Source organism: Thermobia domestica, chromosome 16 (genome assembly GCF_964235325.1).
Source record: "Thermobia domestica chromosome 16, izTheDome1.hap1.1, whole genome shotgun sequence".
Taxonomy (NCBI): Eukaryota; Metazoa; Arthropoda; class Insecta; order Zygentoma; family Lepismatidae; genus Thermobia; species Thermobia domestica.
Window position 1 is genome coordinate 102,208,621 of NC_137469.1, and position 12,636 is coordinate 102,221,256.

Sequence of the window (12,636 nt, forward strand, 5' to 3'; positions counted from 1 at the left end):
TACAGTGGCGGATCCAGGATATGATCAAGGGAAGGGCTAAACCATAGTTTGCAGCTTTATCCAGTGTAGAGCAGGATTGAAGCCCATTTTATCCAGTGTGTATCTGAGCGTCAAGGGGGCTATAGCCCCTACAGCCTCCCTTGGATCCGCGCCTGTATATATATATATATATATATATATATATATATATATATATATATATATATATATATATATATATATATATATATATATATATATATAAGATTCAAGCCATAAATAATGTCTTATGTTCTTATTTTAACTAGATTAGCGTTATAAAATTACCCATTTTTTTAAGATACCACTCATTTTTCAGATTTTTTGTATTTCTCAGTATATCAATAAAAAGCTTTTAAAACACGTTTTTCTGATTAATGCATAACGTTCCTCTAAAAAGAAACAAGAGAATACATGCAATTGTTATACTCTGCTTGATGTGTGCAGTTCATTTCCATCTTTTCTTGTTTCTATTTCTCCCCCTCCTTCCAGATATTAAAAAAAATAAGGTCAATTGATCTGCTGTTGTACAGTTAAATATTGCTAATAAATGGGTACTATACATGAAGAGTTCACTTAAGGTGTAGAAGTGTTTCTTTGGCCATACATGTACATAGTGTAATATAAAATTAATATCAATATGTTATTATGACGTAAACCACATTATGAGACACATAAAGATTAGATACAGATTAGATTACAGATTAGATACTAGTACCGCATCCAAGATAGATTTCCTGAAGGAAATTTGAGGTACCGTAGTAAAAATACAAAAAAAACTTTCCTTTGACTGGTCGATAGACAGACGGATGGATGGATACATCCGTTGTATAAGACTTCCGAAAATTATGCATAGCATAGGTTTGAAAGTTTAATAATAATAATAATAATAATAATAATAATAATAATAATAATAATAATAATAATAATAATAATAATAATAATAATAATAATAATAATACAATGTATAAAAAACGGTTAATATAAATTTGAATTAAACTGAAAATTGTGATAATATTAGATTATTACATATTGAAATATAAAATTATAACAATGTAACAAGGAAAGTGAACTTACAATTTTAACGCTACAAACTTACCTAATATCTTAATTCTAGTATAAAAGGATGAACAAAAATTTCTTTCCTTAGTTTATAAAGATAATTTGCAGTCCTTATAGACGTGATTTTACACAAGAGCCTTCGTTAAATTATAGACATAAAATTATAATCTTTATCGATGTGACTTCACACAAGAGCCTCCGTTAGATTATAGAAATAAAATTATAATCTTTATCGATACGCCTTCCCACAAGAGCCTCCGCATTAGTTTATAGAAATAAAATTTATCAATGTAACTTTCCACAAGCCCCTCTGTTAGTTTACAGAAATAAAATTATAATCTTTATCGATATGACTTCCCACAAGAGCCTTAGTTAGTTTATATAAATAAAATTATAATCTTTATCGATACGCCTTCTCACAAGAGCCTTCGCATTAGTTCATAGAAATAAAATTTATCAATGTAACTTCCCACATGCCCCTCCGTTAGATTATAGAAATAAAATTATAATCTTTATCGATGTGACTTTCCACAAGAGCCTCCGTTAGATTATAGAAATAAAATTATAATCTTTATCGATACGACTTCTCACAAGAGTCTCCGTTAGATTATGGAAATAAAATTATAATCTTTATCGATGTGACTTCCCACAAGAGCCTCCGTTAGATTATAGAAATAAAATTATAATCTTTATCGATATGCCTTCCCACAAGAGCCTCAGTTAGTTTATATAAATAAAATTATAATCTTTATCGATATGCCTTCCCACAAGAGCCTCCACATTAGTTTATAGAAATAAAATTTATCAATGTAACTTCCCACAAGCCCCTCCGTTAAATTATAGAAATTAAATTATAATCTTTATCTATATGACTACCCACAAGAGCCTCCGTGTTAGTTTATAGAAATAAAATTTATCGATGTAACTTCCCACAAGCCCCTCCGTTAGATTATAGAAATAAAATTATAATCCTTACCGATATGATTTTCCACAAGAGCCTCCGTTAGATTATAGAAATAAAATTATAATCTTTATCGATGTGACTTCCCACAAGAGCCTCCGTTAGATTATAGAAATAAAATTATAATCTTTATCGATGTGACTTCCCACAAGAGCCTCCGTTAGTTTACAGAAATAAAATTATAATCTTTATCGATATGCCTTCCCACAAGAGCCTCCGTTAAATTATAGAAATAAAATTATAATCTTTATCGATGTGACTTCCCACAAGAGCCTCCGTTAGATTATAGAAATAAAATTATAATCTTTATCGATATGCCTTCCCACAAGAGCCTCCGCATTAGTTTATAGAAATAAATTAATGTAACTTCCCACATGCCCCTCCGTTAGACTATAGAAATAAAATTATAATCCTTACCGATATGATTTTCCACAAGAGCCTCCGTTAGATTATAGAAATAAAATTATAATCTTTATCGATATGCCTTCCCACAAGAGCCTCCGCATTAGTTTATAGAAATAAAATTTATCAATGTAACTTCCCACAAGCCTCTCCGTTAGATTATAGAAATAAAATTATAATCTTTATCGATATGACTTCCCACAAGAGCCTCCGTTAGATTATAGAAATAAAATTATAATCTTTATCGATATGCCTTCCCACAAGAGCCTCCGCATTAGTTTATAGAAATAAATTAATGTAACTTCCCACATGCCCCTCCGTTAGACTATAGAAATAAAATTATAATCCTTACCGATATGATTTTCCACAAGAGCCTCCGTTAGATTATAGAAATAAAATTATAATCTTTATCGATGTGACTTCCCACAAGAGCCTCCGTTAGATTATAGAAATAAAATTATAATCTTTATCGATGTGACTTCCCACAAGAGCCTCCGTTAGTTTCAGAAATAAAATTATAATCTTTATCGATATGCCTTCCCACAAGAGCCTCCGTTAGATTATAGAAATAAAATTATAATCTTTATCGATATGCCTTCCCACAAGAGCCTCCGCATTAGTTTATAGAAATAAATTAGGGTAACTTCCCACAAGCCCCTCCGTTAGATTATAGTAATAAAATTATAATCTTTACCGATATGACTTCCCACAAGAGCCTCTGTTAGATTATAGAAATAAAATTATAATCTTTATCGATGTGACTTCCCACAAGAGCCTCCGTTAGATTATAGAAATACAATTATAACCTTTATCGATATACCTTCCCAAAGAGCCTCCGAAATGAAATGAAATCTTTGAGTTTTACGTCCCACGGTTATGCCGGTTAGGCTAAAGGAGACGGTGATTATGAGTAATGAATGAAATGGTGGAATGAAGAAAGTGGGAGGAAACGGGAGAACCGCGAGAAAACCCACGCACACGGTGTTTGTCCACCACAAAGTACACTTGGCGGAGGCTGGGATCGAACCCGGGACCCCAAACACCAGAGGTGAACACTCTACCACTGAGCCACCGCGGCCCCTCCAAAGAGCCTCCGTTAGATTATAGAAATAAAATTATAATCTTTATCGATGTGACTTTCCACAAGAGCCTCCGTTAGATTATAGAAATAAAATTATAATCTTTATCGATATGCCTTCCCACAAGAGCCTCCGCATTAGTTTATAGAAATAAAATTTATCAATGTAACTTCCCACAAGCCTCTCCGTTAGATTATAGAAATAAAATTATAATCTTTATCGATATGACTTCCCACAAGAGCCTCCGTTGGTTTACATAAATAAAATTATAATCTTTATTGATGTGACTTCCCACAAGAGCCACCACTAGTTCCCTTCATGGCTATTCTTAGGCTTTTCTTTTCCAATTTCAATTAACCTGTTAATTAAATTTACTTAGGTTGCCTCTTACGAGGATGAACCAACTTTTGATGTGTCCCACCGGAAATCGAACCGAGAATCACGTGGATTGGTTTCCTGTTTGGTTTAATTATATTTTTAGGTTATAAATACATATACACTATTCTTTTTTGTATTTATAATGACTTTATGTATATTCTAACATCTTTCTCATGATTTACAGCACATGAATATAAACGCTAAATTAAATTAATTAGACGATATACTATAATTACAAGAAGTTAGATGTTACGTTAAAGTCATTTTAGAGATTAAATGTTACAATTGTTATCATTTATCACACTCATCAGTAATTATGAGCAACATCGAGCTTCCGTAAGTACTTCTAATGATTTTAAGCTTCTTATTACGTGCATGGCTCAAGTTTTCTACCATGTATAGAGATATAATTGTAGTTGGGATTTAGACATAACTTAAAATTAAATATTTATCTTTAAAGTGTTTTAATAATGGTACTTAATTCTTACACTCAGAGAATATTCTATGATAACGTTAGAACAAATATTTGTTCTTATTATATAAAATGTTTTGATATACAAAAATAATCTGAAGGAAGAAAACAATTCATGCAATAAGTTCTTTCATGCACAAATGTGATCTAGGAACACAAAAATCGTACGGACACACAAATTGTTAGGAAAGGTGTTAAAATAACTTTGTGCATTTTGCATGTTCATCTCTATCGGTAAGTGCTCACTTCTCGTAAAAATAAAAATGCCTAAATTCTGCTTCAGGTGTGTACTAGTCTATGGCAGACACTCTTATGTCTACGGTATTCTTGTTTCTTCCACTTCTGTAGCCTAAGGTACGGTGGATCAGTGGTAGAGTAGTCTCGTCTGGTACGTGTTTGGTCCCAAGTAATGATTTTATTTGCTTATTTATTGAAAATAAGGGTCTTTTTTTAGCACTGAGACTATATGAGACGTAAACCTATAGTTTAAGGTAGAATCCAAGCCACTGTAATTGATTAAAATTTTCTAACGTTCTTCCATCGGGAATTAAGCCCGAGACCACGTGTTCCACAGATGTATGCGCCAGCCATCAGACTAACGGGGGGACACCACATAGGTTTGTGATGGACAACATCATGTCTGGGTTTTCTCGGGGTTTTCCGTATCCTCCAACATTCTCAATCCACCAACTTTCATTAATCATCCGTTTCCTTTACAGTAAAGATATGAGTGTGAGACCTTAAATTAAACATTTTATTTTGCCACTAACTCTTCATCTTAATCCATTTGCAAATATGTACAATGCACTTTCTTTAGCTTACAGGATATGACTATAGGACGTTAAACAATTCAATTAATTTTATTTTAAATTTTCAATTTATGCCTATTAATAAGCGTAGAAAATCATATATTTTTCTAAACTCGATCACCAATTATTTTGATTGTCATAAAAAAATTGATGGAGATAACTGGAACCGTTAAGAAGTGGAAAAAATTACAAAAATACAATTTTTGAGAAAATATAGAGCCGCTCATCAGTGCTCGCTTTGCGCCAATACATGTAGGCCTGTATAAGCTCCAGAATAATGCCTAATTTTCAACATTATTCTGATGTTATGAAATGTAGATAGTCCCAAAAATAAGTAACTATTTTCGGGATAATGTTGGAATAAATAGACTCAGTATCGTTTGATAATGTGGTACTACCATATTATAGAAACTTCCAACCTAAGAATTCTAATAGGTTAAGTCCGGTGATCGTGTTGGCCAAAGTTTAGTATTTCCCCGTACTGTCCACCAGCGAGAGAAACACGAGGCAAAGAAACAGAGTAACGTACTCGATGTTGTCAGTCAAAATGATATCCCTCACAGTACATCACTGTGTTTCTAATTGCCTCAGGCAGTAGGGCATGGCAGCAGGGTCACCTGACCTTGTTCTATTAAATTTCCTTGTATGTAGACTTGTCAAACCATTCGTTTTCGATAGATCTCGCATTGATACCGTAGAGGACTTCAAAGTTCGTATTCGTCACGCGATTATCACTAATCGAACCATCTCTTATGTACAATTGATTTCCATGCAACCGTGGATAAGTAGGAATTGTACAGAGACGTTGATACCAAACATGTGACGTCATTACACATAGCACAAAGACCCACATGATATACGGTCGTAATTACTGAAGTAAATGAAATAGTTTCAAATCTAATCTAAAACTGAAAGTGATCTTGTATTAGATCGCAACATGGAAACAGCTGTAACTTTGAAATGAATTTTTGAATATACGATAATTATGATCTTAATCAAACTAGGATCTAGCAATTTCCTTTGATTTTAAAATGCGTATCCTAAGAAGAGTGTGAGCTGGGTCAAAATTTATAAGAAAAATGGTGTATCTCGCGAGCCCATGAAGTTAGGAAGACGAATCTCAATGTATAAACTCCTCATTACAATTAAACGAAAACGTATCCGAACGTTTCTGAGAATTCTGTTTCTACTAGAGGGACCTTTTTTATATTTTTCACAAATTGAATTGAACGTTATTTGTTGTTTGTGACCGCATCACAAAAAACAGGCTGAATAGTGTGAAATGAATTATGGAACACAGTTAGTACCTACCTCGAACTGGGGTGTTATAATGTCACTTCGATTGTATAACCTGAGGAGAATAGCAGGGTTCAAATTTGTGCAAAACCTAGAGTATTTCACGCATCCCTCAAACTAGGATAATAAAACTCAGTATATAGATTCATCTTAAAAAGGAGCGTATATGTGTCCCCGTGTTCTTGAAAATTATCGTTTCAAGGGGGAGGAGGAGGGAGGTTTTATATATCTTTTCACCATATTATAAGGGAAATTGTCTGCTATTTTTGGTCACAACACAGGACAATAGCTATCCCGTTAGAAATGAATTTCGGAACATACGTAGTTGGTACCTACCTTAAAGGTTATTATTATGTCACACTGATTCAAGACTGTTATAAGAGGATTCAAAATTCATGCCAAAAAACAAGTATGTCATGAAGTTTTATGATTACTCTTTCATTGTGCGTAACGTAAGGGGAAGGAGATTCAAATATTTTTCATAAACCTATTCTTCCCGTGTGAAGAACGAGCTTTTCAGCTAGTGACATACAGGGTGTTCCAGAAATACTTTTCATACATATTCAGGGCCTTAATACAAGAAAACAATTTATTTTCGACTTTGATCGCAAACGTCTAATTATGGAGATGGACCAGTAAGGTAAATAGTGGAATTGGTCTTGGACCAGTAAGGTAAATAGTGGAATTGGTCTTACGATGGCTGTACTGAATAAAATATCCGATACATATCGTATACATGTTCAGAGCTTCAATAGAAGAAAAAATGTTCGAATTCGACTCCGGTAAGAAATTATATACAGAGTTGTAATACAGAGACAATTTTGTATTTTGAGGCAAAATCTATTGTAGATTGACATATAAAGATCTCTAATGTACGGGTTACTAATTATTATCTACGTTCTAGTTCGTATTTTATAAACAATATACATAAACATTACTTCTGCACTACAGAAACATTGCATGTAGGACTTACCTACGTTTGCTACTCGCACACTATGATCCAAATTAATTTTAATATGCTGATTATTTACAAAACGCAAGAGTACATTCTTTCTTGGTTATTTCATTTCTTCTGCCTAAGTTAATACATACAGAGATCACCAATTTAAGGAAATACTCGAAACATTCTTTCTGTCTCAAGTAGCAAAACACCAAACGTTACCCCTCATTAAGAGCTTACAGATAGAGCTGCCTACGTTCATTATGTTTGTATTGATCTTCAAGGATTTGTTGTACTGGTATCTTTTTCTTTCACTTTGCAACACGAATTGGTTCGTCGCTCGTTATCAATTTGCTGCAATAAATTCGTCTAGACTAGACTACGAAATGTCGTGTAATATAGAAAGAATATGAATGGAAGGGCATCTTTTCATATAATCATCGACAGTATACCATAAAAAGAAATTGATTTGATGGCGTGAAGAGACGAAACAGTGGTGTGAATAAATGATAAAACATGCAATAATATTACATAAAAAAGACAATTACAATATATTTTTCCCTAATATAGACTATTAAATTCACTATCGACACCTAGTTTGGAAACACTGGTCTATGACGGGCGCTCGAGACAAAAATGTATGTATACGATTTAATTATTCATGCTTTTAACACTGTATCCTTTCGAAATAAATTCTTATAGGCACTTTTCCTTTCTTCCCACATTCTTATTATTGTATGATGAGGTTCTTTTACATTTCAGTACAGAGACTTTGCATGTAGACGTCAACGATAGTCGGTCTTCCGGGTGATTGTAATATGGAAAACATGTATTTTCGTGGTGTGTGTGTGTGAAAGTGATCGTGGAGGAGACAAGTTGGAGGTTACGTTTTTAAATCGCTCGATAATCACTCCCTAAGGTGATGTATTTACGTGAGAATTATAAGTACATTTATGACACCAATAAGTTAACGATGAATAGAGAAGTTACCTGATAATATCATCTGTAAACACTTTTTATTGAGTACATTTGGTAATTACGGCATCATCATTTTGTCCCGTAAGTGAAGAGCGTGGTGAGTTGTATTGGGGAGCCATTGACTGATTGACTAGCCAGACCCATCAATTCTAACTGCAGCAGCCGGAGGATAACACTTCAAACTAGGTACCGTGCTGTACTGAATTTACCTATCTTTAGATCTACATTCATTCTTGTAATTATATCCTCTTTAGGCCATGTACTATCACGCCTGTTTTCTATTTGTGCTTATTGAATAAATTCTAAGCACCTAGTACTTCAGATTCTAAAACGGCGGTGTTAACTAACATCTCCACAAATTTTCTTTTTCCATGTATTCTGAGCTTAATTTTCGTTAAGCTACGTCTTCTGCACAGAATAAACAGTACTATCGATTTTTTTAGAAGTTACTTTCAATGGATGCCTCCACACCTTCTCCACCGTGTTCATTAGCCTTCCAAAGCGGTAAAAGATGTTATACACGGATTTCGAGCAAATGGAGATAACCACGAATAATGTCGAATATTCAGATGTTCAACATACAGAGGTCATTTTAACATTAACAACACAGGACTAACATTGATTAAGTACGGCCATGTTTTAAGATAGACATGTGGCCAATTTAAGGAGTAATAAGTGCTGTATGTCTTATTAAAAAATTGTAAGTTCTACGTACAAACCTGAGAGCAAAGTATTCAGGTAATCAAGTTAATAGGTTTTTACTATACTATTATTTTTTATACTTAAAATCAAAGTTACGATAATTCTAATAAAATAAATAAGGTTGTTAATTCCTTACCTGCATCATGAGAAACTTCTTGGCGGCTTCAGTGGCGGCTGCGCCCATTTGTCGCGGATCCAGCATCCGCACCACCATCTCGCCGCGCCGCTCAACCGCCTCAAGTGCCGCGGCCGTCGTCGCATCATGATCATTCTCTACCGTCTCAATCTGACGGAAGATCTCCGTCGAGATTCCGCTCACCTGCAGCGCAGACAAAAGCAAAATGGAATTAGTTTCCTTGAAAGTAAGCAACTCTTTTAAGAAGTACTAGTGCTGCCTATTACTTACTTGAAACACTTTTGGACTATGATCAGAAGTAAAAAACATTGTTTTGTTCTGATGCAAGAATTTGTTGTATGCTGAACTGCAGATTAGAAACATATACCAAGACAGAGATTGATTAGACTGAATTTGCTCTTTGTAAAGAATGGTTAGATCTATATTATACTGAAACAACTAAATCAGTCATTTCTATTTGCAGATGTAGGGGCGTGGTTTTAAAGTTAGAATTAATCACAGTCAGAAACATGGTGAACAGAAGAGAAAGGGAGAATTAGAGGAATGGAAAATCTTATGATGGAAATAAACATATGTTGGCAGTGTACGCTTAGTTAATGATCCACGAATAGTATATGCCTACAAAACCATATGCTACGCTATTGGTGTTCTTGTCTGCCAATCACCACTGTCTTCTGTCAACGCCAGGTTTAAATGGCAACTCATTCTCCTCTTCATGTGGTTTATTGAGAAGACTGTGACGTCACAGATCATTCAGTTGGGAATGACTAATCTAAATAATGGAACATAACTTTTGATAATTTGGAACAGGTTTTCAGAAGAATTTGTTTTCAGGAAGAGTGATAAGTATGTGTGACTGAAGAAGATGATTTTCGGGTAACTATATCCGAAACTGAACTCTTTGCCAAAAAAAAAAAAAAAAAAAAAGCCACCAACGTATTTCTGAAAACTATTGTATTTTTACACACACAGAGATGAAACAAAATCTAACAAATATGAATAATTTTCCTTCCTATCTACAGTTGTAACTGAAGAGCCTTTAAAAGAAAAGAGCATTGCCACATTTCTTCGAACAAGACTGTACATCTTTTGGGAACAGACGTTCGCTCACAATGAGCATGCGGAGAAGAATGATTGCATTTATAAGAATCTGACAAATTTTCATATGACCAAAAAAGGAATTTCATTACAAAAAAATTGACAAATACCTGTGTATCACGGAATTTCAGTACCTTCTGTGCCAGTACCAAAGTCCCACGAAAAGTTTTCACGTACTATACAGATTATATTGGCGGCACTTCGTTTTAAGTATACTTTATTTCTAGAAATTTTGTGGACATTTCTTTACTTAATAACCATGAAATAATAAAACATGTAAAATGTTTTAATATAATAATATTCTACGATACTCTGCCCGACAATTCAAAGATTTTTTTTTAAATTATACGAAAGCAACTATCATTATTGAATTATGATTAGAAGTTAGTGGTCTTGTATTTAGAATGTACTATCAAATAAATTCAGATCTATTAAAGATATTTCTTCTTGCAAAATATATTTGAGAAATATTAATTGAAATATGTGACTGAAAATTGGATCATTGAAGTCATAGTAGTATCAATAAAACCATACCTCGAAATTATCTGTCTTATGGAACACTGGTGTACCCGTGGTAATCTAGATACCATAAAGTTTAGTAATTATATTGTAATAAGTAGTTTTTGTAGAAGTAAAAGAAAAAGGGGGGATTCTCTAATACTAGTAAATTCAGCTAAACTAGGCAACGCTAAAGAATTAACAGAATTATGTAATATTTCCACGGAATTTGAATTTGAGTGCTCAGCAGCTGTTTTTGTTTTGGAAAAACTCAATTTAATTGTTGTAGCAATTTATAGAAGCCCACACGGCACAATTACACATTTTTTGACGCACCTAAATATCTTCTTAGATAAAATACGAAAAATACATAAAAAATCTCAATTTGCGGGCACTTCAACATTGATTTTTTAATAAACACGAAAGAAAGAAGGGAAGTACTCTCCTTAATAAACTCCTACAACATAAATTATATAACCAACAAACCAACTCGAATAACTCCTCACTCAAAAATTGCAATAGACAATGCGCTAACTAATTTACATGAAGATTACATAAAATATGAAATCATCGATGTACTTTCAGATCACATTTGCCAATTATCAGAAATAGACTTCGAGTACAATCACACAAACAATAACATAAAAATTGAAACTAGAATACTAAACGATATATATATATATATATATATATATATATATATATATATATATATAAATTTCTTGATTTTCTAAGAAACGTAAATTGGAACGACATGTATGAAAAACATGGGATAGAAGACAAATTTTGCAACTTTTTTTCCTATGCTCAACAATAGGTTTTACAAATCATTTCCAAAAATAAAGCGTACAGTACAGAAAAAAGCACATATAAGTTGGATAACGCAGGAAATTAAAGAATACAGTAAACTGAAGCAAAAATTACTAAAAGAAAAAATGTTTCACCTCATAGAAAAATCGAAATAAACAATTTTAAAGCATTAATTAGGAAACACTAAACAAGCACACTACACCAATATCATTATCCGTTCTAGGAATAAAACCAAGTCTCTTTGGCAAGCTGTCAGAGATCACATATACATAAAGAGATAGAAAAGTAAGTATTGTTAAAAAGTTAATCATTGATGATATAATAATAGATTAACCTATTCAAATATGTGACGAATTTAATCGACATTTTACGGAAACAGCCGACAAGCTAGTAAAAATAAGAGAATCCGATACAGCCATTAAACTGTTAGCAAACGTGATACCGCGTTCTGTTTACAGCATATTTCTTACACCAATATTAGAAAACGAGATATTGCATCAAATTAGTAAATTGCAGGAAAATAAGCCAACAAACAACGAAATTCCGACAAAAATAATAAAACTATGTAAAGAGCAATTGACACCATATCTAGCGTATTTATTTAATCAGTGCTTAATAAATGGTGTCTTTCCTGATGCTAAGACCAATACACAAGATGGGAGACACCACATCGGTCGAAAATTACAGAACAATCTCGCTGCTACCTGCTTTCAGTAAAATATTTGACCCCCTAATAAAGAGCAGACTATTGTACTTTATCATACGCCAAAATATTATAACAAACGAGCAACACAGCTTTGTGCCCGACAAAAGCACCCAAACCGCTACGTATAGCTTAATAGACCATATATTAAAAGGAATAAATGAAAACTTTTTAGTACTCTGTGTTTTCTACGATCTGAGTAAGGGGTTTGATGTAATAAATCGTGAACATTTCGGTATACGTGGAAATTGTCTGAAATTATTCAAATCTTATCTAGAAAATAGGAAGCAATCA

The 12,636-nt window shown here is 33.2% G+C and overlaps 1 protein-coding gene across 5 annotated transcripts in view; it reads right to left on the reverse strand.

Moving 5' to 3' along the window:
• RhoGAP100F (Rho GTPase activating protein at 100F) overlaps positions 1-12,636 on the reverse strand; it is a 1,104,624-nt gene that overhangs the window by 211,899 nt on the left and 880,089 nt on the right. For all 5 annotated transcript variants that reach the window (XM_081742854.1, XM_081742858.1, XM_081742855.1 and 2 more), the window contains one exon: positions 9,234-9,416. In XM_081742854.1, the coding sequence (XP_081598980.1) occupies positions 9,234-9,416 (183 nt within the window). The remainder of the gene's footprint in view (positions 1-9,233; positions 9,417-12,636) is intronic.